Source organism: Rattus rattus, chromosome 7 (genome assembly GCF_011064425.1).
Source record: "Rattus rattus isolate New Zealand chromosome 7, Rrattus_CSIRO_v1, whole genome shotgun sequence".
In the NCBI taxonomy this organism is placed as follows: Eukaryota; Metazoa; Chordata; class Mammalia; order Rodentia; family Muridae; genus Rattus; species Rattus rattus.
Genome location: NC_046160.1, coordinates 97,857,375 through 97,882,624, shown reverse-complemented (window position 1 = coordinate 97,882,624; position 25,250 = coordinate 97,857,375). Strand labels below are relative to the sequence as shown.

Here is a 25,250-nt window from a genome sequence, read left to right as displayed (position 1 = left end):
CATTGTCATCCCTCGCTTAGACACATCTGCCGCTCACCACAAATGTGAGCGTCCAGATTTCCTCCAGTGTTCGGTTTTGTGGTAGGTTTTGTTGCCTTTTGTCTTAAGTCAGGATATGTCACTCATAGACTGGCAGTCTTCCTACCGGTGCAGCCCAAGTGCTAGGATTCATGGGTGTGTGTCACCACGCTCAAATCCTCAGTCCCCAAAATGACTGTTCTCTTCACCATAGTAAATCTGCATTCTGGTTTTTCGTTGTCTCATTAGTTTGTTCAGTGTATAGATAGGTGAGTGGGATTTTTCTAGAAACATCAAAGGCAGAAGTCCTGCCATATGGTACTGTCACCAGAGTGTCGTCACACAGGCACACACAGAGTTACAGCCATGTGGGTCTCTGTATTGCAGAGAGTCCAGGGTCCCAGGGAGTTCAGGGAGTTCACAGTGGGAAGGGAGCCTGAGTGTCAGTCTCACAAAGCAACATTTTAACACACGCCTTCAACCCCTGGCCATTCCCAAACTCAGCCTGGCATCTAGGAAGACAGCCGAGCCTGCCCCAGTGGGCCAGACCTCCTATAGTGGCAAGGCATTGTTCAAGCACACCAGTCAGTTGGTGCCGTTACCAAGGAGTCAAGGACCCTTTCTCCAGGATGCACCTCAGGTTGTGAGAACTGGCTGCTTGGCTGGAGGCTTTGAGCTGTTTGGGGCTCAGTCTTTCCCTGAAACACTGAGATCTGTGGAGAGCACTGTGAATGGGCCCCTCCTGCCCTGTCACTTAAACACAGAGCTCCTGCAAGTTTGAACATTGAACAGCCCTGTTTCACCAGTTCTGAGATGTAGTTCAACAAAACAGGCATGGTAGCAGGGAGATTAAAGTTTATACCAGTCTTGGCTACGTAGCAAATTCAAGGCTAGCCTGGGCTACATAAACAAGTAAGTAAAATCAGGAGTCAAAAAGCCTGGGTTTGATTCCCAGCTGGCCACAAATCTGTGTGAATAGTGGAAAGCCCCTGGCGCTCTCTGGTGCCTGTCTCGTGTATAAAGGATGAGGGTGACCATGCCCTGTTACGTGCCTAGGTAATCAAAAACACACTTTTCCATCCTACAGCCATTTTCATATAAAATTTTTTAATCTTTATCTTTAAATTACAAACATTATATGATTTGGGAAGGAGACTATGCCAACAACAAAGGATCTGTCCTGTGCCTTTAAGAATGAGATCTTCCATTTACGTGCATTCTAAGTGTTTGTTAAGGTGCTGGGCTAGAGCCTGTGGCCTTAGACAAGAGCTCTGCACTGAGCCACAGCCCAGCTCCTCGGGGCCTCTGCCACCCTGATTAGAATCTGTAGACTTTAGTGGTCCATCCACGGTAAACATTATCCCGGCCAATCTTATTCTTAAGAATAAAGCTAGTAACCTTGAGTGACAGAACTCTGAACACTTTGCTATATCTTCACCTTGGCCTTAGATTGTGGGGTAACCCCAGTAAAGTGGGGCTCTGAGACCATAATAAATGCCCATCCCAGTTACAGTGCCACAAACTGGAACATGACACAGATGAGAGCGAGCGTCTTGGATCACTAAGCCTGTGGCCCTCGGTGCTCAGCTGCCTTCAGGACAGCAAAGCCCACGATGAGCCTTTCTCACCTGGGAGAGCCACCTTCACCTCAGTGCTGCGGCTCACAGCCTGGCTCCCACGGAAGGCACTGCATGTGTAAGAGCCTTCGTCCCTGGGCCTCAAGTTGTGGATCAACAGTGTGCCATCTGGGGACTGGTGCACACGGTGGCCATCAGCCTGTATTGGCAGTCCGTTCCTGGATGGAAGAGAACATTGGGAGAGCCATCCAGGGCCTGTGGAGACATGCCCTGAGAGGCCTGGGAGATGAGAAAGACATTAGCCAAGGCTGTTCTGAGCTAACCTTCTCTCCCAATGAGGGCAGGCAGCTGACACCTCAGGGAAGAGGTGCTCTCAACTGGTAGGAGAAAAGCAAAGTGGCACAACTCAGCACACTCTTCAGAGCTACAGGTTTGCCTTAGATCCACAAAGGAGCCCACGCCAGCTGGTCACTGAAAAATGCTGGCTCCCATGTCAGGGGAAAGGAACGTGTGCCTTCATGGCACAGGAGAGGATGCCAGTGTCCCGAGAGCCTCCCACAAAGAGACAACTGACCTGAGGAGGGGAGGCAGCAATAGGGCTGGCCAACAGAAGAGGAAAGTGGGGATCTGAGAACTTCACAGCCACAGCAAGAAAGTGGAGAGAGCCAGTAAGGATCCCGGGTTCCTAGCAAATGTTTAAGCTAGCAATGGGAGTGACTGGGGGCTCGAGTGGAGCAGGGACTGGCTGGGGTGGCCTGGAAGAAGGGCAAGCAGGGAGTAGGTGCTGCTTCATGCACATGGACAAGATGACAGGACACTGAAGTGTAGAGCAGTGAAAGTCAGGTGTTGGAGGTGGAGACAAGCAGACAGCTTGGTCACTGGGCAATGGCAGTTCTGGGGTCCACCACCTCTCCCCAGAGAACAAGCAGGTGACCAGGTCTCAGCTCACTGATGCCCTCCAAGTGAGAAGATATGAATAGTGAGATGGTGCTTTGAATCTGAGGTGCCTATGAGATGTCCAGTCTGAGATCTGGAACTGGAAAGTCCAGTCCCAGGAGTATATCATTGGCTCCCATGGAAGGGTACGTCCCCAGAGTTGTCCAGGCAATAGCTCTGAGGACACGAGGGAAGCCATGGGAAGGGAGTGTTTTGAGAAAACAAGTGACCAGTAGGACATCGCCACAGATGAGGTAAAGACTGAGACCATCCTGTGGTGGTAGGGGCAGGGAAGCGATTGATGGAGCAGGGGCTAGATGTAGATAAAACAACAATCAGGAGATGCAGCAAGATGTCCCCATGCTGTGAAGTGGGGACTGTGTGAGCAGGCACTGAAGCCCCTGGCATCAAGGCCACCCGAGAGGCAACAGCATCACTGTCACCAATGCATCCCTCCAGGATGCTTGCTGTTGGCCACTTGTTACTCCTCCCAAGAGCATCGTCTCCTCTCTCTACCTCCTGGGCTGCTTCTCTGACTCCCAGATCCAAAGCCTTACTTTTCTTTATGCCCAGTCAGCACCAAGGGGAAACCTGAGGGCCACCTCTCAGCTCATAGTGCACTGAGCTCAAGTGACCCCCAAATCTCCAGACAAATCTCAGTAACCAAAGTTCTGATGCAGTTTGGATCAGTTCACTGAAGTCGGGGCTGGCGAGTTGGTTTAGCAGTCAAAAACTCATCCTTGCAGAGGATCACGGTTCAGTTTCCAGCAACTGCGTGGTGGCTCACAGCCATCCATAATCCAGTTCCGGGAGCTCCGGCTCCTCCCCCTTTCTCTTTCTCACCTCCATAGGCACCAGACATGTATGTTGTACACATACACATTAGTACATTTGGGAAAAACATTGAAGTCGCCAAAGCTGCGTGCAGCCTCGTGGGTCTCAATATGGAGGAAGCAGCCATGTCTGGGAATTCTGTTCAATGACTTATCCTGGGCAGAGAGGATGCTACTGGCTCTAGTATGTGGACGTTCAGGATGCTGCTAGAACAGGCCTAAAACAGCAAGTTTGTCTGATCCAATATTTTGGTGATACTAAAATTAAGAAATCATTGCTTGGTGTAGTAGCATACACCTTTTATCCCAACACTTAGGAGGAAGTGTCAAGTAGATCTCTGGGTTCGAAGCCAGCCTGATCTACAGAGTTCCAGGCCAGCCCGGGCTACAAAGTGTAACCTTGTCTCAAAATTACCAAGAGAAAAAGAAACTGTAGCCCAGCCAGTGGAAAAACTGTCCTCTGGAGCTTTGTGGTGTAGGAAGAGGCTGCTGCAGCCTCCACCCTGGCCCTAGACCTCAGAGCACGTGGCATTTCTGGCAGAATGAAACTGACTAGAGTAATTTTTTACCTGGACCACCTAATGTTCACACTGTCTCCAGCCACCACACACAGAAGCCTGGCAGTGTCACCCTCTGGCACAGTCACGGCAGGAGGCAGGCCTGTGATTGTCAGCTCCCCTAAACATGGGAAGACATTGTCAGTGGCTGACTCCTCAACCCCTCCTCTGCCACCTCACACCACTTGACACCCATTGCACCCCCACTCAGGACTTCCTCCTTACTCTGAACTCTCAGCTGGACCCAGCGCTGGTCTCGGTCATGCCCATTAAAAGCAACACAAGTGTAAAAGCCACCATCTTCCACAGTCACTCGGCTGATGACCAGAGAGCCATCAGGCTGCACCTGGTGCCTGGGGACCAAACAGAGTCATCTGTCCTTGACCCAAGTAGGAGTTGAGCTGGGATCAGGAGAAGCAGAGTGGGGAAGGGGGCTGAACAGGACCTACTGTTCAAACATGTCTACTCAAAGAGCCGATGAGGGCCCACACAGTGCAGCTGCCTACACTTTAATAACTTGGTAACACCTTGCTTTTAAACTCGGCAGCACATTATTTCACATTTTCCTATTTAAAAACTATGGGGTTGGGGATTTAGCTCAATGGTAGAGCGCTTGCCTAGCAAGCGCAAGGCCCTGGGTTCGGTCCTCAGCTCCAAAAAAAAAAAAAAAAAAAAGCTATATGGGGCCAGGTGTGGCAGCTATAATCCCAGCACTCAGCCTGGCAAAGCAGGAGGGATGCCATGAGCTTTTGATGCCAGCTTGGTATACATAGTGACTTCCAAGCCAGTCTGAACCCTATGTCAAAAAACAGAAGTGGGGGAAGCCAGGTGGTGATAGCGCAAGCCTTTAATCCCAGCACTTGGGAAGCAAAGGCAGGGGAAATCTTGAGTCAGGTCAGCCTGATCTACAGAGCAAGTTCAGGTCAACCACGAAGACACAGAGAAACCCTGTCTCAGAAAACACACACACACACACACACACACACACACACACACACCACAAAGATGTCTAGGGAGATAACACAGTGCTTGTCGTGCAAGCATAAGGACTAAGTTCAACCCCTAGAATCCATACTTAAAAGGGGGTACAGAGGGAAGAAGGCAGGCCAGGTATGCTTGTAATTCCAGCACTGGGGTTGGCAACCTTTCCCTTCCCACCTTTCCCTCTGCCTGGCTAAACACCATGAGATTACATTCCTAAAGCTAGCAACTGTAGCTGACCTTTGTTTGCTACAGAACTGGGTTCTTTTTCCCACCCTTTATCACCCCCCATCCCGTTTCATCTTTCACTAGATAGGAGGGAAAGAAGGATAGAGTGGGAAGACAGAGACCCCTGAGTCTAATTCCTTTCCTTTTGTTGCTTCTTTGAGCACCCTGGGGGTGGGGGGTAGCATTTATGTATCCTCTGAAAAGTTGCCAGGATTCCAAACATCATACAATCACACGATTGTAGAAATAATCCACAGCTGGCAAAACCACACTTCTGCTAGAGCGTGAGGCAAAGTCTAGTCAGCTGCCAAGGACAGTCCAAAGCAGCCCCATATCTCTCACCATGGGTTAAAACAAAAGCCATTCTTATCAGGACAAGCCACCAAGGTCTGTTCCCTTACTCGGCCACTTCCTCCTCCTGAGGCTGACCACCAAGGTCCAGCTATCAAAGTATTGATGTCCAGCAATCAAAAGCCCCCCTTGGCTTATGTAATTAACACGCCCAATTGAATACCTCATCCTAACAGGGTTTCCTCTCATACCTTATAAACCACGTGGGCCACTCTAACCAGAGACAATATCTTCTCTATCCAGAGACAGTCCTTTGTCCCACTGTCGGACAAACATCTCTGCCCCATCTCCATCTCCCTCCTCCTCTAGCTCTTATGTCTCTTATTCCCTACCCCTAGTCCCTCAGAGACAAATAAATCAATCTCTTTTGTGCTGAGAACTTGGTTTTAGAGTTTCGGAGTGGATACGTTTCCTTTCGATGGCTCTTACTATGTAGCCCTGGCTATCCGGGAAATCCATAGTAGACCAGGCTAGCCTTAACCCACAGAGACTACCTCTGCCTCCAGGGTGCTGGGATTGAAGGCTTAGATGTATTGTTTTGCCTTGTGCCGACTGCCTCAAATCCCTATTCTGTAGTGAACTGTGCTGCTTAGCACCTGTGTGTGACCTGTATAACTCCCTGCAGCTTCCACATCAGCCAGCAGTGGGGACCGCCCAGGGCGTGCACAGCTGCCTCACCCCTTGGCTGGCCTGTCAACCATCCTTTGGAAATGCCCAGACATCCTCTCTTCCCACCCTGTCTCTCCAGGACCTAGGCCTGCTCTGGTCTCCATAGAATGGGGGGTGGGGGCTTGAATGAACCTGGGAGAAGAGACCAGCTGCCCATCTCTTTGCCACTCAATGGTGGGGACCGGGAAGCCTTCAGCATGGCAGGTGAGCTGGATCCGCTGGCCAGGACTGGCATCTACCACTCCAGGCTGAGTCCGGTCCAGACGTAGCCTACAGAACAAATTGTGCACAGCTAAGGGGCCCTGTCTTCCACTTCTCCCCACAGCAGAGTCCTCTACATGGGCCCCTTTCTCCCTCTCTAGCCAGTGTTGGCTCCCTAAAACCATCCTTTAGTTCTGTTTAGGACACCAACACTGTTGCTAAGAACAGTGGTCTTGAAGGGGTAAGGTCTGAAAGGCTAGTGCCGCCTGCCCCCTTGGCTGACTGAACACACAGTGTGTCTCTGCCTACCTCCTGCCCCATCTGCCGCTAAGCCTTTTCTGAGATGCTGCCTTTCTTTGCCCCCAAGTCCCCTGAGATGGAACCACCCCTCAAGACCAGCTCAAGGAGCTAGACTTTTCTAATTGTCACCTCTCGGAGCTCCAGGTCACTGGGTGGCAAAACCCAATCACAGCACAAACCTTCCCTCCTGCCCCATTGATACCATGGCCAGGAAAGGCTGGAGAATTGGCGGATGCTGTTACCTGGTGGCAGGCCTAGGGTGTGAGGAAGAGAGAACCCTGTGGCCCCCAGCTCCCGCTCCTATTCCACGGTTCCGAGGACCGTGACCAGGGTCTGGATTCCTGGTCTCAGGGAAATGCCTCGGCTGGACCTCAGACAACACTGCCATGTCACCCCCTGTTGTGAGGCCAAAAGAAGCAAGTATGAGCTTTGAGAAGGGAGTGGAAGAGGGCTCATGAGACCAGCAAAGACAGAGAGAGAAAAGAGGACAACGGTGTAGTTTCATCCCAGGAAGAAGTGACCCAAGGAAGAACTTGAGGCTTTCTAGGGTGGGTCGCCCCTGCACAGCCCCTCCTTCTCTCCCTCCGTCTGTCCCAACTCTGTTTTGTGAGACCCTGGGAGGTGGGAATGAACGGGGTGGGACAGAAACCTGTGACTCGAAGCTGTATCTTCTGGGGCTCATGGCCTGGCCTGTGGCTGCCACAGCTATAGATGCCAGCATCCTCCGGCCTTAAGGGGCTGATGATGAGGGAGCCATCTGCCTGTAGCTGGTACCTGAATGGAGTGAGGGGAGACATGACTTCCGGGCTCCTGAGGGCAGTAAGAGTCCTCCAGCTCCCATACTACCAGAGGAGACCATATAGCCCCACAGCGCTCTGAGCCCTCTCACTCCTAAGGAATGCCAGAAGGGCTTCTGTACGAGAAAGGACATTGCACGTACAGGAGATGAAAGGTAGCTATTGTTCACCGGCACCTTACGGTGAACCTCTCACACAGGACGTGGGACCATGGATTTACACACACCTGTTAGAGGAGATGGGCCGGCCCTCTTTCTGCCACCCTGCCTGGAATTCCGGGGGGATGTTGCCAGGGCAAAAGAGTTGGACCGCCTGCCCTGGAGCTGCCTGTACCAGGGACGGTTCCGAGCCTGCCAAGTTGATCCTGGAGAGATGGGAGGTGTGTATCTGCCGCCCCCTGGCACAGGAGCACGGCCAGGTAAACTCTCTTGTAGGCATTTGTAAGGCCAGAGTCCCACGGGAGACACCAGCCTTCCCTGACACATTCCCAGGCACTGCCCTGAAACAGCTGTGCAGCAGATCCAAGCTGACAGTCCAAGGGGGTAGGAGGAGAGCGAGAAGGGCCGCACGACACAGAATGTTTGACCCTTGCAGTGTGCGCTTTGGACCCTAAACCCCTTATTAATACCATGGAATAACAGTGATAATAGCAACAATATCAAAACCTACTCTATATTCAAGGAGTGAAACATTATCCGTATTCTACAAGTGAAGAAACTGAGGCTCGGAGCTAGATTTCTACCTGGACACAGACCTTGGTACAGTGGCTAAGGTCAGAGAACGACTCTAGGAGCCGGTACCTCTGCTATCCCTCCGCATCCCTATGTAACGAGATGATGACACGACCCACCCGGCTGGACTGTCTAGGGGTCAGAAAAGCATAGAATGGGGCTCAGCGCTAGCCTGGGCATCCTGTGCCCTTACCTGGGAAGCAGGCTCACCTGTAGGAGGGGCTGTGCGTAGGCCGCACTGGTGGCCTAGCATCTCTATCCAGTCCAGGGACTCTGGGCCGTTTCCCATGGGCTGGGATGTGTGGCGCCTGCCCCGGTCCAGGCTCTTGTTCTCTTGACCAAGGGCTTCCAGAAGGTGAGGGCAGTCTCGGGACTGTGGCTTCTATCCTGTGCCAATCAGGTTCCTGCTGGCCTCCGGGACCATGTTGACCACCATCCATGTGGACACGATGTCCAGCTGCTCCTGCCTCAGGGCGGCGGGGCCCATGCTGCCCCCGGCAGGTGTCCATGCACTCCTGCTCCGTAGCAAAGTTATTGGCGTTCCCGTGGCAACCGCCATACCAAAAGCGGTTGCACCGGCCCACTGATCCCACAAAGTACCAACGGGCAGCCCAGTCTCCACACGATCCTTGAGCACTGGGCAGCAGACACCGCACTGGGTAGGCTGTGGGTTGGGGATGGAACGTGTCACCTGGGTGGCCCGTGAGAACGCTACTCACTTACGGAACACACCTGCCTTGCTTTGTAAAGCACAGCCCCTCTCTTGCCAGGACCCCTGACCTCCCCTAGGAGCCCAGGACACTCTCAGGATCTGTCCTAGACTTGCTTAGATCACAACAGCCTCCACCCATACCAAACTAGAGTCCCCAGGAAGAAAAGACCAGGGCTTCCTGAGTAAGCAGATGTCCCTTCCAGCCTGGGCCTGGCGGTGTGGTGCTCACACAAACTAGCTGGGAGTTGGACTTCACTGTGCCTGACCCTGAGGGTCTATGAATGTGACCGTCAGGACAGCCCTGCTGGTCAGCCTAGGGAGCCTGCTCCTCTCTTCACGGTCCAAGCGGCCTTGGCTGCCTGTCCTTCCGCAGAGCCCTGGGCCACCAGCCTGTCAGACTTCAGATGCAAATTCCCATGACAGGTCCTGGAAGCACCACCCGTCGATCCCCCTGTGCTCCAGCCGCCGGGACCTTCTCTCTAAAACTCAGCTTCTATTCCCTGCAACACACACCCCATCTTGGGTATGGACAAGCCCTACATACAGCGCACTGCCCACTTTGCCCCGCCCTTCCTTCCTTTGGGAGGAGCCTGATCCCAGACACGGGATGGAGATGTCTCCTCCTCTGCTCCCCTCCCCCTCCCCTCCCCTCTGCTCCCCTGCGCTCGCTCTCTCTCTCTCTCTCTCTCTCTCTCTCTCTCTCTCTCTCTCTCTCTCTCTCTGACATAATCTTATATATCCCAGGCTGGCCTTGAACATAGTATGTAGCCAAAAATGACCTTAAACTTCTGATCATCCTGCTTCTACCTCTCAAGTACTGGGGTTATAAACCTGCACCACCATATCCGGTTTATGTAGCGCCGAAGGTTGAGCCCAGGGCTTCGTGCGTGCTACATAAGCAACTCTACCAACTGAGACAGCCTCAGCACTGAGGTTCTACTTAAAATCCTCCCAGACCAATGTAAACATCTTGATACAGGAACACTCATCTGTAAACATCTTAGAACATCCCTCTGGCCTGGTATCTGGTGTGTGCTCATGTATTGGGAAACGAGTCAATGGGATATCTGGCCATGGGTCGGGGATGAGGATTCACTGAGTTAAGGATCAGAAGCGGGACTGTCTCACCATAGCTGGGCTGACCCACACAGCCTTCCCCCAGAGGACCAGCTGCAGAAGCCACATTGTCATAGCAACAGCCAAACTGAGAGCTTCGACACTCGCTGGTCTCGCTTGGATGGGCCTGAGATTGGTGGATCTTGGGGTCCTGGGGAAGAAGTCAGAGGTTGGGAAGTTAGGAATAAATCTTGTTTCAGTGGGGAGCTTGGGCTGGCCAGAGGAAGGGTGACAGGAAAAGGGAAGGGACCCAGCCGTGAGTCAGAGGTAGAGAACCCCACCCAGGCCTGGGGGAGATCAGAGACCATCTCTGAAAGCCCTGGCCTTTGAAAGGATGACCTAGATTGCCAGACCTAGAGCCCTCCCTTCCCCAAGGCTGAAGCTGCAAAGAGGCTGGTAGCACTGGGCTGTGAGCCTGCCAGGGGAGCCACTTACCTTGGAAACTACTGCCCTGGACCCTGGCCTGTTTCCAGTATTGTCACTGCTGTGAGACCTGGTACAACCAGCCTGTTGGGGCCCCTTAGCTGCAGACACTCCGTCAGGGCAGCATCCGTACCTAGGAAGCAGTACACAGCCACCCTCACTGCCCTGCCCCTGTCCCTACCCTTCCACGGAGCCTGGTAGAACTTAAACATCCAGGTAGAACCAGGCTCTAAGGCTGACCACACAGCCTGTCCTGTGAGGGCAAGCCATTCTGCATGCCCCAGGCTCTCCTCACTCCCTCTGGAACCCAGGAAACTACAGCCCCGACAGAGGACCTTTGATGCAATGCACATCTCCAAAACCAGAAAAGGGGTGCACCTGAGCCCATACAAACATCAGACTCCATGCGCTCCCTCGCGGCTCCCTCAGCCCTCTTCCCCCAACCGGAGTGTGCAAAACAAGGCATGTATGAGAAGGAATCGCAATCCCCCTCACAGCTTCATTCAGCCGCAGCCATTGTTCCAGGCTCTCAGAAGAGAGCAAGAGAAGTCATTTACCTCATGTCATCCAGCAAAACATCTGGCAAGTGGCTGAGAGGAGAATGTCACCCCCAAGTTGCTGGCCCCAAATCCCAGACCCTAAGCAGTGCAGTCCCTCAGGAGCCCTGTGCAAAGTGGGTCTGCTGGTCAAGCTTGCACTGGGCAGGGATGCTGGCCCACTCACCCTGGCCCAGCCCTACCTTCCGTCTCTCCCCTGCTATGGAGGAAGAACAGTCTCAACCCACCTGCTCCTAAGACATGAGGCCCCAGCCAGGGGACAGCCTTGCCACTGTGGCCCAAGAGATGGTGTGTGGCCATCAGGGCAGCACCCATGGGGGCTGTGTCTGCAGTCACGGGCCCCTGAGCTAGGCCTCAGGGGTGGCTGGTGTGGCGCATGCTGCAGGGTTGGGGCCCGGCCTGCAGGTGACAGGTGGGGGTCCTGACCCTCTCTGGGGTTACTCTGAGCCCTGGGTCTCTCCAGGGTAGCCCACTGCTGGTCTCTGGCATCTAAATGTGAGAAAGAAAGGCCACTGTGATGTACCAACCTCCTCCCCCTCAGCCCACGTCTACCTTAAATCACTTTCCAAGGTGTCTGCTCCCTTGAGGTCGCACAGACTTCGTAGATGCTAGGACTCAGCTTCTCACCTCCAACGGGAGACACTTGGGGGCCTGACAGCATCCTGGGGTCTGAGGGGCGGGTCCTCGAGTCCTGTATACTAGGAACTTCTGTAGGGAACATCAGAAAGCAACATCAGAGAGAAAAACCAATATCCCAAACCCATAAAAGACATCTGGCAGAGATTTTGTGACTGTATTGGCCTTAAACACACAGGAATCCTCCTGCCTCGGCCTCTGGGGTGTAGGGATTGTAGGGATGTACCAACATGCCTGGATCAAAGACTTTCTGAAGCTTTAGCAAAATTAAGTCACTGTCCTGTTAGACCAAGTGACTCGGAGGCCACAGCAGCTGAGTTGGAAGATCGCTTGCCTAGCATGAACCAGGCCCTGGATTTGAGTCCCAGCAAGAGAAAAAAATGGATTTTTATGGCATTTAGTAGTTAATAGTCTTAATAAAACTGCTAGTTTTTTTAATCATAAAAATCAGAGAACTGTTTTTTGTTGTTTTGCTTTTTAAATAAGGAATTAAAGAGCCACTCCCCCAGTTAGTGTCTCAGTGAGGGTGAGGGTGGATTCTGCTCTCTCAGTTTGGTGTTGATGGAATAATTAACATAGACTTAAGGGCAGGTCTGTGGAGGAAGTGTTTGCTATGAGGTGTGAGGACTGGAGCCCAGAGCCTACAAGAGTGATGTTGGAGTTCTAGACCAGCCAGGGCTACAATGAGAATCAGCCTTAATAGGGTTAATTAAAATATAATTGTGGGGCTGGAGAGATGGCTCAGTGGTTAAGAGCACTGACTGCTCTTCCAGAGGTCCTGAGTTCAATTCCCAGCAACCACATGGTGGCTCACAACCATCTGTAATGGGATCTGATGCCCTCTTCTGGTGTGTATGAAGACAGCTACAGTGTACTCATATATAATTTATGCTATATATCTCGAGGGTGGAGACATCCCTGAGCACTTGTTCTTTCTGGACACCAGGGGTCAAGTTCCAGCCCCAACATGGCGGCCGACAGCCATCTGTAACCCCAGTTTCTGAGGTTCCCAGCGCCTTCTGGTTCTGCGGGCACTAGGCATGCGCAAAGTGCACAGATTCCATACACGCAAAATACGATACACATAAAAAACTTATATAGAATTTTTTAGAAGTCAGTTCTCCGTCTAGTATGGCGGTGTACGTCTATATCCCCAGCACTTGGGTAGGTAGAGGGACTGGTGAGTTCAAAGTCATTTTAGCTACACATTAAGTCTGGGGCCAGCCTAGGCTACCTTATCCTCTACAAACCAACGATCATACTATCAGTAGAGCATCACTGTGTCTCCTTTTTCAGTGTCCAGGACATTACACACATGAGATGCCACCACCATTTTACCTCATGGATTCCTGCCTTCTGCTCCCTGGAGCTCCTCCTGCCTTTCATCTCCTTCAGATGCCCCACCCCCACCCCGACAACGAACCCAATTTGTCTGCCTCCAGAACCATGAATGGCTTCCGTCCGGTACAGCTCAGCACCACTCTCTCCCATGGGGTCCATATGCTCAGACACAGTACCCCATGACAGCCACAAGGATGGACAGTCACCCTTGCTGCCCACAGTGTCCACGTGAGAGGACTCACACGTGCCCAGGGTCACACTGGGGTCAGCATGCTCATGCTCTGAGCCTGCCACGCACCTCCACTGGAATCCTTTTGTCTCTACCTGGCGCCCACACCTCTGGGTCCCCACACACCGACACGCCTACTTAGCCATGACCCTGACTTCCTCCAGTGTCATACCCACGCTTCTGCGCCCTTCCCTCAGCAGAAGGCTCCCGTACCTGAGAGGCCTTCTTCCCTAGAGGGATGGGGGAGAAGTGGAGGGCAGACAGGCAGATAGGCATTCGTTCTCTCTCCACTCATTCAGCCATTCAACAGTTCCTGAGTACCTCCCTCCCACATAGTAGGTGCACTGGGGGAGAGCATAGAGGGAGAAAGGAGCCATGCACCTAGCCCTCAGGAAGCTGGTCACGGCATGCGGCATGATGTAACGATGACATCTAAAACGACACTGAGTGAGTTTGACTCCACAGGGATCTGCATATGGATTGGCCACAGCAGGGGCAGCAATGGCCAGAGATGTGGGGAAGCAGCCAGGGGCAGCCAGGGGATGAGGGGCCGCCACCCTCCCTGCCTGATCCTTACCCTGAGGAAGATGGCAGGGTTGTCTGTTGCAGGCTTCTACCTCTGCAGGTTTGGACGACTGCAGGTCCACACAGCGACCGGGCGGCCCAATGGTACAAACGACCTGCCGTCTCCGAATGCCGGAACCACAGCTTTTAGAGCACTGAAGGCCCAGGGTGGGAGTAGAGAGAGAGAGAGACCCTAAGGCCAAGGACACCCCTGAAGAAGGAGGGGCCCCGAGAACCAGGCCTAGACAACAGGCATTGGGAAAGGATGGCCACTTACTAGACTCCACGAGCCGACATGCCAGGCCTGGCCACGGAACCCAGGACAGGCCTCTCGCACACAGGGCTCTGTGAGGGTTGGCTGGTCCTTCAAGGAGCATGCTGCGGGGTGGACCAGAGAGTCCTCGTCCCCTCGGCAAGTGACACTCCGCTTCCTGATGCCAGCTCCACATGTAACCGAGCACTGTAAGGACAGCTATCAGCAGGGAGGTCCCCCAGCCCTGGAGAGCCAGGTCAGCTGGGACAGCTGGAGGCCTACCAGCCTGGCTCAGGGGGCAGATGGCACTCTCGTGCCCTTATCCCACTCCTGAGCCCAGAGAGGCTGAGTCACTGTTCTGAGGTTGCACAGCCTGAAGAATGCTTTTCTCCTTTTATTTTTAGATTTATTTCGATTTATGTGTATATGCATGTCTCTCCATGTGTATGCTACTCGTGTGCATGTCAGTGTGACCAGAAGAGGGTGTCTGATCCCCTGGAACTGGAGTTATAGGTGGAAAAACCTGACATGAGGGTCAGGAGTCAAATTCAGGTCCTTCTGGAAGAGCAGCAAGTGTTCTTAACCACTGAGCTGTCTTGCCAGCCTTCAAGCCCTGTAATGCAACTTGCGTGCAGTGGACGCAGGAGACCCTTACCCTCAAGCATGCCTAGCTCTGGCTTCCGGCCAAGGCAAACCCTTTCCCATCTAACCCTGGGATGCTAGAGATTGTAGGAGAACCCTGGACCAGAATCTGGAAGCTGTGTCTCACCCCGGCTTTGGCCATGTCTTCCAAGATGGCCAGCTAGGTCCCTTACCCTCTGAGGACCTCAGCAGAAGGCAAGCATTTCAAACCCAGGTTCAGGACACAGCTCCTAGTCCTAGGCAGGGTCTCACCTCTCCCCAGGGCTCCACGCTCCAGACTGCACAGCGCTGCAGGTTGCAAGCCTGTGTGGTAGGGGGTTTCCCAGCTAGGCCGGCACACTGGGTCTCCTCAGCAGCTTCCTGGCCACCAGTGCCATCCGAGGACACGCAGTAGACAGAGCGAGACTGGAATCCACCCCCACAGGAGACTGAGCAGGGCGCCCATGGTCCTACTTTCCAGCTGACAAAAAAGAAAAAGGGGGTGGAGGGGACAGTTAAGTCTAGCCCAGGAGGCTGCAGCTCCCCAACGCAGAGTGCAACCCTCCCCAAGAACTCTGTAGAGAGACCACCAGCCAGGCCTCCTAGGCATCCCCTGTGGCCCCGGGAGGGTCTCTATAACCTGGCTGCTGCCCCTCAGACTTCCTGTCTGTACCCCGACTTTCCCTTTCTTCTTTTCACTGGGTCCCAGCACCCCAGCCAGACTCTGTGGGTTGCTAGCCTGTGTGAGGTGATCTCCAGGAAGGTTCTTCTCCCTGTATGCGGAGAAGCCCTGCCTGGCTGGGGGTACAAGGACCAAGAAGAAAGGGAAACTCCAAACACACCATGCAAAGCCAAGCCCACCACCATCTCACCAGGCCAGGAGGGTGAGGGGACCAACACCAGCCCTGCAGGAGCCCCCTGGCCCATGGATTACCTGTTCCCACACACATGCTGGGCCCCACCATAGCGCCACGCTCCAGGCCGGTGCAGGAAAGAGATCCTTTGTACACGAACAAAGGTATTTGCCAAAGTCTACTGGCACTTTCGCCAAATTCCTGCCTTACCCCTAGGCTTCTGCTTGAGCCCCCTGTTGCCTCAGACAGGGACCTCTGACACTGTCCCCAAATCCTCCTGTTCCCAGACTGGGCATTCTGAGTACTGCAAGGAATCGCATGAATGGAGAGAACTGTTCTGGGTCTCGTGTTCAGTCCCTGTGCCCCCCTCAGTGACAGTTGCCATCTGATGTGAGGAGCCCTGTCCCCAGCCTTCACCCTGTGTCTAAAACAGCTTGGGGCTTTCCCCTCCCTTCCCACCCAACCTGGGCTCTACCAAAGGTGGAAGGGATTGGCAAGGCCTCACCGCTTGGTCTTCGGACAAGGGTGAGTGTTACATGAACGTCGGTGGGCTGGCCGAGGCTGGTGTTGGCACATGTGGTCCGGATAGGCCTCGTTGTCGATGGTGCAGAATACCAGGCGGGACTGGTGACCTGTCAGGAGGAGGACCACACATAGCTGCTGCCAGGACAGTACTCCTCAAATGAACACTAGTCAGACACCTTCTGGACTGGACCCACGGCTCACCCTGCTTAAGTCCCACGTGTCCCTCTCTGACAGAGACCACCATCATCCTCAACTTACAGAGGGGGAAACTGAGGCTCAAAGAGCCATAGGTGTGAGTGACAGACCTTGTCATGAGCTCCAACCCCAGTGGGTCACTTCTAGGTCTCCCCCATCCTAGCATAGGCCGCAGCGTTTCATGGGGGCACCTAACTTTAGATGTCCCTCCCCGGTAATGGAGTACCTGAGGACAGGGTACTTGCCAGCCTGTGTCATCTATTGTCCCCACCCCCACCCCAGCCCCCGCCGACCGACTCCAGGGTTCACCTCCACCGCACTCAGCGCTGCAGTCACCCCAGGAGCCGTAGCTCCAGCTAAAACTTCGGCCGGGGTCGTTCACGGGCAGGTAGTACTCGTAGTGTACTCCGGGGTTGGATTCCTGGATGATGAGCTGCAGAGAGTGTCTTCGCTGAAGTCCCCCTGCCTGGCTCACGGTAGCCCTGGCAGTCCACCTGACCAGGGCACTCCCCTCTGTGACCCACTCACCTCGATGACCAGGGGCTCCGAGGTGGGACCCCGTGCCTGGAGCCGCTCAGGAGCCAGGTCTCCCTCCACACCCCGTTCGTATTGTAGGACTGTGCTGGCCACCGGAAGAGCCTGGGCTTCCTCAATGGTCCAGTGCCCATTGAGGTAGTACTCGCCGCGGATGCTCTTCACGGCTGTGGAAACCCAGCCTGTCAGGGCGTGTGGGGCAGCGCGTTGCCTCTCTGCGCCCCAGGCTGCCCAGCTCCAAACCACCTCTCACCCAGGAAATTCCTGCTGGCAGCAGCTTCCTCGATGTGAATACTAGTGGCCCCAGCAGGAATGATGAAGATCTGGTTGTAACCTGATTGGAACAAAATCCAGGTGAGGGCGCTGGTTTGCTCTTGGTGGGACTTGCTTGGGGAGAGTGCTTTTGACAGAGGAACTAGCTTTACAAAGGTCGGGGGTGGGGGCGCCAGGACAGCTTGAGAGAGAGCGATACGGGATGGGACGAGGTGGGGCGGGATGAGGGCAGCAGGCATCCAGGCGTCAGCGATGTGAGATTAGACTGCAGACGTGGGTGAGGGTCCCTACCAAGGTGGGTGCACGAGGCGAAAGATGCTGTGTAGGGCACAGCCTCTACTCTGCAGCCACGTGACCTGAGCCAGAACCACGGAGTGCCCTGAGGATTACTTGGCCTCAAGCTTTGGTCAGAGACCGTGACAGGCGAGCCAAGGAGGGCGGGCAACAGACCCCTGTGGGATCCCACCTCTGCTGAGATCATTGGCATCAAAGGTTCCTGTGATTGGGTAGCAGGATGAACCATCGCCCCCACACTGCAGACACTTGTCCTCCTGCTTGGTTGAGTCCAGCTTGTGATCACAGCCAACGACCTTCGGGGAGGGGGAGGGGAGGAGGGGAGGGAAGTGAGAGCAAGGTGAGATAAATGCCCCAGGCGGACTGCAGGATGTGGAATGGCTCAGACCCATCCTAACCACTAACTACTCCCTGCCTCCCTTTGGAGGTCCTGTCTCTCCCATTTTGGATGGAACTCCATAAATGTGGGCTCAGGAATGCCAGAGGGCTGTTCTCTCCTCAGAGATTGGTGAGCCCAGGCTGACAGGACAGACAGCTCAGACTCAAGCTGCTGGGGACTCCCGGGAGCTGTCAGACTGGTGTAGTAAGAGGCGTGGAGCTGCCTTCTTGTCACAGGCTCCTGAGAAGAGCCTTCATGAGTCCGAAGCTGACCCAGAGGAGAAGAAAGCAAGGGATGGGTAGAGCGATTTCTAGCATCTTCCATCACCTACAGCCACCCTTCACAGTTGGTTGGGTTTGGTTGAGGGCAGCTTTAGCCATCCAGAGAGTTTCTTTGATAAGGTTAGTGTTCTCAAGGGCAAAGTGGAAGCGGTCAGAGAACGTCCGTGATGACTGCTTTGCATTCTGGGAGCAAGTGACTTAAGAAGCCACGGAGCTCCTGGTCCTGCGGATGCTGGAGGACACCACCCGTAATAATTCGCCAACCATCTGGGAAGGGGCTTAACTCACTCGGCAGATGCCTTCCACACAGATGTCTCGTTTGCCGGGTTCACAGGGTGTCCCGTCCACCACAGCGTCCCTGTGCTTGTAGTAGAAGTTCTGCCCCTTGGGAATGCAGTTCAGCTCACACTTATTGGGGGCTGGGTAGGCAAGAGGAGAGAGCAGGCCCATGGCCCCAAACTGCGACGGTTTGAATAAGAATGTCCCCCACAGGCTCATGTATTTAAACCCTTGGTCCCCAGTTAGTGGTGCTGTTTGGGGAGGGTGTGGAACTTTGTGGGGTCGTGTGCATCCCTGGGTGTGTGGGCATTCAAAGGTTACAGCCTCCTCCCCTCACTTCTGCCTTGAGTTTTCTTATTGGGTGTGGTTGAAATCTCCCCAACCAGATTCCCATCCCAGCCATTACAGACAGAGATTCTCTCTCTGGAATCGCAAGCCCAAATAAACTCCTTTTACAAGCTACCTTTCAGGGTGTCTTACCACAGCAACGGAAAGAAACTATGCCTGAACGTCTGTTGGGGGCTGGGTGGGTAAGAGGGTGGGAAGGTGATCCCACACAGGGCCTTATAAGAACCCCCAAGGCAGGCATCAGCGGAGGCAGTGGTGGCGGCCGCGGAAGTGCACTCTTGCCAGAGAGAAGGCTTTTGTGGCAATGCCCCTTTCCCAAGCAACACAGACTCCCATCTTTCCAGCCCCTCCCCCACCACCACCACCATCATCATCATCACCACCACCATCACCATCACCATCATCATCACCACCACCACCATCACCATCATCATCATCACCACCACCACCATCATCATCATCACCACTACCACCATCACCACCACCATCACCATCACCACCACCACCACCACCACCACCACCACCACCACCACCATCATCATCATCATCATCATCATCATCATCATCATCATCAGTGTGTGTGCGTAAGAGACAGAGACAGTCAGTCAGTCAGTCAGTCAGTCAGTCAGTCAGGCAGGCAGGCAGGCAGAGTGCCATCTAAGGGTGGGAGACCAGAAGACGGTATCCGATTCCTTGGAACTGGATTTAGATGGTTGTGTTCTGCCTGACATGGATGACGGGAACAGAATTTGTGTCATCTGGGAGAGCGGCTAGTGCTCTTAACTGCTGAGCCATCTCTTTAGCCCCATGTGAAAGGTTTGTTTGTTTATTGTTGTTGTTGTTTTAATGTGTGTGTGTTTGTCCTGGATGCGTGTTTGTGCACCACAAGCATGCCTGGTGCCCAGGGAAGCCAGAAGAGGGTGTGAGATTTCCTGGAGCTGGAGTTACAGCTGGTTGAGCTGCCATGTGGTTGCTGGGACTTGAACTCTGGTCCTCTGGAAGAGCAGCCAGTGCTCTGAACCCTGGAGTCATCTCTTCAGCCCCCATCAAAGCTGTTTTTAATATGCGCCCCAGGAGTACTGTGTGCCCAGGGTGCCATTTCTCTGGCCATGGTGACCCCAGGACTACAGAGGGGATGGTGCTCAGTGTTGGAAATCAGAACGTGCTGCATCTCTGCAGAGAAAAGCAAAGCGCCAGATTCCTCCCGGGCTTGCCTTGCCTTTTAAGTTTATTTTTAGAAAGGGTATCACCCAGGCAGTTCAGGCTGGAACTCACCGTATATCCCAGGCTACCCTTAAACGCCGGACACAAGCAATGGTATTTTGCACGTATACACTACTACCACCGGCTTTAAGTTTTGGTTCTGCTTGAGCCTTGCACTAGGCAAACACTCTACCATAGCTCCTAAGAGGCCTTCTAGCTATTCCAGGATGTTTAGATGTATACACAGTTCTTTTCCTGAACCCCACCTAGTGTTTCTCAGACCACACGAGGGTCCCAGTAGATGGGATATTCCAGCACGGTGGCACTGTTTTCTCCAACCCCAAGCCTCTGGGGCAGATTGGAGACAAGTGCACCAGAGTTTTGCTTTTAAAAAAATGCATATTGAGGAGAAATAGCTGGAAAGACCTCACAACACCCCTGTAACGGGGTTGCAGTGGGCGCGCTAAAGATCTAAGTGGCAAGGCATCTCTGAGGGGCGGTAAGTACTGGGTGCTTCCCTAACAGTGCCTCCAGAGCCGCGCTGCTTACCTGCGTAGTAGGGCAGCCACCGGTAGCGCCGACCCTGGAAGTCGGTGCCATCGAATTCTGCACACTGCTCCGCCCGGAAGTCCCGCACGCTGTCTGGGCAGCTCTGCAGGAGAACATGGATGTCAGGTGTGCACTGGAGAGGTTAAGGTTCTCCCCTATCCATCCTCAGTGTCCTGGAGCCCTGGGGTCCTGCGCTTCCGTCCCAACCACACCTGTCCCAGGAGAGGCCTCTTGCTCTCCCTCAGTGATTGGCAGGCCGAAGGCGGGCCGTGAGGAGTTGGGGAGAGAGGAGGGACTGGGGAAGGGGCTGGGGGAGGGGCAGGCAGACTTTACCTCCGTGTGGCAGGTGCGGTGGCTGCGCGCAGGGCCCACGCAGCTGGCGCCTCCGTCTCTCCTGCAGAGCGAGAGCATCGGGAAGATCCCAATGTCTCCCGGAAGATCCCAATGTCCCCCGAAAGATCCCAATGTCCCCTTAATGTTCCTGGGCTCTCCTGGCCTCTCCGTGAGGCGCCCTGGTGGGCAAGGTTGGACCAGAGTCCAAGGCAGTTGCGGGGTGGGGGTTGCACTTGGACCCAAATCCCTTGGATGGGTGTAACCAGACTATGTTTTATGATTCTTAGGCTGACTGACCCTACCCTTGACCTGACTCCCAGCCACAAGGCCCTTGAACTTCACATACTACACCTACCTACACTCTACCTGTGGGTTCGATTTGCAACTTGACAATAAGTAATCCAGGATGTTAGAAGTTCTGGTTTTTTGTTTGTTTGGTTTGGTTTGGTTTGGTTTGGTTTTCGGGGTTGGTTTGGGGAGGATTGACATTGTTTTGTTTTGGGTTTCGTTTTTTTTTTTTTTTGGTTTTTCAAGACAGGGTTTCTCTGGGTAGTCCCTGCCGTCCCGGAACTCACTCTGTAGACCAGACTGGCCTCAAACTCACAGATCTGCCTGCCTCTCTGCCTACTAACCAAGTACTGGGATTAAAGGTGTGAACCACCACCGCCCGGCTGGCTATGTATGTACGTATGTATGTATGTATGTATGTATGTATGTATGTATGTATGTATGTATGAATGAATAGTTTTGTGAGATCAAGTCCCAGGTGAGGCGTCTCTGTAGGTGAGGACCTTGAACATTTCAGTATCCTGCCTCCACTTTCCTAGTGCTGGGATGACAGACCTGCGCCGTACTCTCACAGGTTCTCAGGAACCAGTTCACAAAAACGCCAGTAGGAGGCGCCTCATTACCTCATTACCTTTCCTTCGTACCCGACCCCCGCTCCTTGCAGTGCCCATCACAGCACAGTGCACATAGTAGGTTCTTAATAAGTCACTTGTCAGGGGCGGGTCCTCTGCACTTGACAAAGCAGCCGAGAGTAAAGAAACCTCAGCAACTAGGAACTGAGGACGGCTGCTGTTCATTAACTCTGCAAATGAAGCTCCCCGACGCCCCCCGCCCCCACGCTCCAACTCCACCCCATTCCACCCTACAACCCTCCCCGCGGCCCCCGGCCCCACCCCCGCCCAGCATGACACCACCCACCAACCGGCACGTATGGCGCCACAGGCTTGAGGCCGAGAAAGTAGATCCAGCCAAGCTCTTCTCAATCTAGGCTGAGTTGGAACCTGAGGTGAGTACACGGGAAATACTTGTTTTCGGGTATGCCCCATCGGTCTCCCACAATGAATCTGCCACATAACGGCCCTGATGTCAGGCTCCCACCCAGCAGCCACACATTCCTCACTTGGCCTCTTTTAAAACTGCTGCCTGGCTCTAGACCTTCCCTCCCTACCTCTGGGAGTAGCAAGGGCGCTCCCGGAAGCTGATGCCTCCTCCACAGGTCCGGCTGCAGGGGCTCCACTCACCCCAGGCGCCCCAGGTGTCGCTCTGGCGCCTCACTTTTTGAGCCTGTGAAAAACAAGCTCCTGGTGTGACTCACCCCCCCACCCCCCACCCCCGCCCAGAGCCCCGCAGAGGACCCTCTAGTAAAGATGCTCCCCCAACTAGTTCAAAGAGCCTAGAGGCTTCCAGTACCGACGTATTAGGACCCAGAAGTGCCACTGGGTAGTCCTAAATGTTCATTGTAAACTTAACCTGCTGTCCTAAGTAGTGGGAGGGCGAGCCAGCCTAGCTGTGACTGGGCTCAGTCAGCTGGGGAGAGCCTGCAGTTTCAGAAGGCCTGGAGGAGGGGCCCTACCCGGAGTGTAGGCATTTGTGGGTCCACTCTTATGTAGAAGAAGGGATCCTAAAAATGGGTGGGGGGGTATGTGGCTAAGACAAGGATACTTTGATGCATTACTCTGGGCCTGTTACCTAACTTCACTGTGGTCTACTTAGTAAGGTAGCCGCGTACTCTGGGTATCTACTGTTTGCCAGATGTGGTGCAGAAGAGGCGTTCTCCCTGACTGTGCTATACTAGGGCAAATTCAGAGCCTGGCTTGGTGTCCCTTGAATGGAGTCTGTGAGTCAGCCAACCTATCCCTTCCAGAGAGACCTATACAGGTCCTCAGGGAGGCAGAGAGTAACCCAAGACAGGACAGAACTTCGGTAGGATCCCCAGGAGAAAGCCACCCACGCCTCTTCTGCTCTAGACGTGAGTGAGCTCACTTCCAGAAACTTCTACGGTTCTGGTGTATTAAACGAAGAACTTAATTTTGTCCTCTGTGGGCTGGGGGTGGGGAGACTACAGTATTCCTGGTCATCTGTGGCAGAGACTCCTGGGGGCACCTCAATATGCATTTCCCCTGCCCCTTACAAGAGAACCTGAAAGCTTGGCTACTCGCTCAGTACTCTTAGTTTCCTGTAGCTATTACTGGGCCACCAAAAGCTCTCATCAGTAGCACATGAATCCAAGTGTCGGGCGGCAGTCTGGAGCACCCTGAAGAGAGTGAATGGGCATTTGTTCTCCTCCTCCTCTCACACTCCTTTCCACTGGAAAACTTCGTGTGATGACCAGAGTCGGAACTGCCCTTTAGGCTGGAATAAGATTAGGCCTCAAACCGGGGGAACTTTGTGAAATGAAACAGCCGTGCACTTTTGGCCCCTGAGCGTTTAGGTGGGGTAGATCTAATCTGCCTTCTCGAAATTACACTCGGGAAGTGTCATACTGGATGCAGAATCACATGGCTGCAGGGTCTCTCATCTATGCCTCATAGCCTAGTGGCTCCCAAGGAGAGTGACGCAGAGGAACAGCAGAAAAGCCAAGGCACCACACACTACAGACCCAAGCGCTCGTCCTACTGCTGGGTCCCCACCTGCCTCCGGGAACAGGCGGCCAAATGAGACAGTGGATCCTGAGCCACTAGGCAAGGGTGCAGAGGCAGGGGATACACTGTAAACTTGCCCCATGCGCTGAAGGGGGACTTAATTTTGAACTGTCATCATATGAACCTTTAGGGAATATAACTCCCATTAACTAAATAGAAGGGGTCCAAGTGTGAACAAAGACAGACAAGTCCTTCCCTAACTGGGAACCTCACAGCCTGCCGGTCTGAGGTGAGCAGGGAAGTTTGCTGAGTGTCTCATTACGCTTGCTGTTATAGACCACAGTTCAGAAGCAGAGCAAACCGCACTAAACTCGCTAACCACACACAGCCAAGCAGAGGCCAGCCAGACCAAAGGTCTTGCCTCTCATTGTAAATCATTGTCTCCTTCAGTTGCTGCTAGAAATGAACCTCCAAGCTTTCTAAACCAAAGTGCTGGCAGCGAAATGTAAGCTGGTTTCATTCGGCTCGAGGTTCTATTTAAAGTGGGGGCGCTTATTGTGTAGTAGATGTGGGGGTGACTTTCCAGACTGAGATTCTAGCCTGCATGACCCTCAAACCTTGCTGTCATGTGGTAGGTACTAGGATGTGGCCCTCACATGCCTGGCTACTGGTGGCCCTGCCCAGGGTCTATTTAGATATTTGTCTAGGCCTCTTGGTGCAACAGCCCCCCAAAATCCAACTCTTCTGGAGGCAAGATAGGGCCAACTCATGCCTCCACAGCTCTGGTCAGGGAGGCATTGTAGGTTGTCTTACAGATAAGGGAGTGAACTTAGGTCTGAACTCAGGACTCTCTAGAGGCCACACTCCAGCCAGGTGCCCTATAAAGACATTCCTCACTTCCTGAGACCAGCACCTATAAGGTAGGGGCCTCCTGCTGGCTCCGTGTGAGCCCTGGTCAGAACAATGCTGAACCACGCCCCCCCCCCTTTCCTCAAGCTGCGCGGTGATAGGAAGCCAGGAACTGGTGTGGCCCAGCCCTGCTCTGGGCCTGTCCCCGCCTGTCCCTGCTTGCTCTCCGCACCCCTCCCATCCTCCAGCCCCAGCTCCCGGCTCAGGAGCCCCTTCCTGCCTGTATCCACGAGATTCAGCTGCCTGATGAACACCAGTGAGTGTGGGAAGGAGACAGACATGACGGGGCAGGCAAAGGGACTCCCACCCTCACGTTTGATCGTTGTGCTAAGCCAATTAGTCAACCCCGACAGGGACCCTAGGGTGATCAGGACCCCATGGTGGATCCTGCCACCAGTTAGAGGTCACTGAGCAGCGAACCTGGATCATATCTCTCTACCAGAGGACAGGGAAAGAACCCAAACTCATCTAGGGTTCATGCTGGGGAGAAGGGAGGAAAGGGTGAAGCAGAAGGCCACATGTGTCCCCTACATGGGAAAATGGACCTCATAGAATCCAGTGTGCTTCCCAATCATTGATTCATGCAGGTGACAAGTGATGGTGTGGACATTAGATCACCCGAATCCCAGGAATCTATGGCTTGGAGGATGGGCAAGAGTCGAGCGGCTGTTCCGGAGTGGCTCTGGGATTTCACCCTGGGGATTTGATGCTGACATGGAGACCCCTCCACCCAGGCTCTCACCAGCCTGCACTGAAGAACCTCACAGCAGGACCTTGGGAGTAAGGGTTATAG

General features: G+C 53.8%; 1 protein-coding gene across 1 annotated transcript in view; it reads right to left on the bottom strand.

Moving 5' to 3' along the window:
* Papln (papilin, proteoglycan like sulfated glycoprotein) overlaps positions 1-25,250 on the bottom strand; it is a 30,673-nt gene that overhangs the window by 4,378 nt on the left and 1,045 nt on the right. The window contains exons 2-26 of the mRNA XM_032909135.1: positions 22,135-22,250; positions 20,679-20,739; positions 20,346-20,448; positions 18,255-18,385; positions 17,479-17,602; positions 16,993-17,073; positions 16,734-16,906; positions 16,515-16,638; positions 15,991-16,117; positions 15,566-15,631; positions 14,905-15,112; positions 14,035-14,217; positions 13,771-13,912; positions 11,615-11,695; positions 11,215-11,476; positions 10,443-10,563; positions 10,020-10,158; positions 8,390-8,843; positions 7,675-7,812; positions 7,301-7,425; positions 6,894-7,047; positions 6,283-6,420; positions 4,147-4,274; positions 3,934-4,042; positions 1,647-1,813 (exon numbers count right to left, since the gene is read on the bottom strand). Coding sequence (XP_032765026.1) covers positions 1,647-1,813; positions 3,934-4,042; positions 4,147-4,274; positions 6,283-6,420; positions 6,894-7,047; positions 7,301-7,425; positions 7,675-7,812; positions 8,390-8,843; positions 10,020-10,158; positions 10,443-10,563; positions 11,215-11,476; positions 11,615-11,695; positions 13,771-13,912; positions 14,035-14,217; positions 14,905-15,112; positions 15,566-15,631; positions 15,991-16,117; positions 16,515-16,638; positions 16,734-16,906; positions 16,993-17,073; positions 17,479-17,602; positions 18,255-18,385; positions 20,346-20,448; positions 20,679-20,739; positions 22,135-22,250 — 3,655 coding nt within the window. The remainder of the gene's footprint in view (positions 1-1,646; positions 1,814-3,933; positions 4,043-4,146; positions 4,275-6,282; positions 6,421-6,893; positions 7,048-7,300; positions 7,426-7,674; positions 7,813-8,389; positions 8,844-10,019; positions 10,159-10,442; positions 10,564-11,214; positions 11,477-11,614; positions 11,696-13,770; positions 13,913-14,034; positions 14,218-14,904; positions 15,113-15,565; positions 15,632-15,990; positions 16,118-16,514; positions 16,639-16,733; positions 16,907-16,992; positions 17,074-17,478; positions 17,603-18,254; positions 18,386-20,345; positions 20,449-20,678; positions 20,740-22,134; positions 22,251-25,250) is intronic.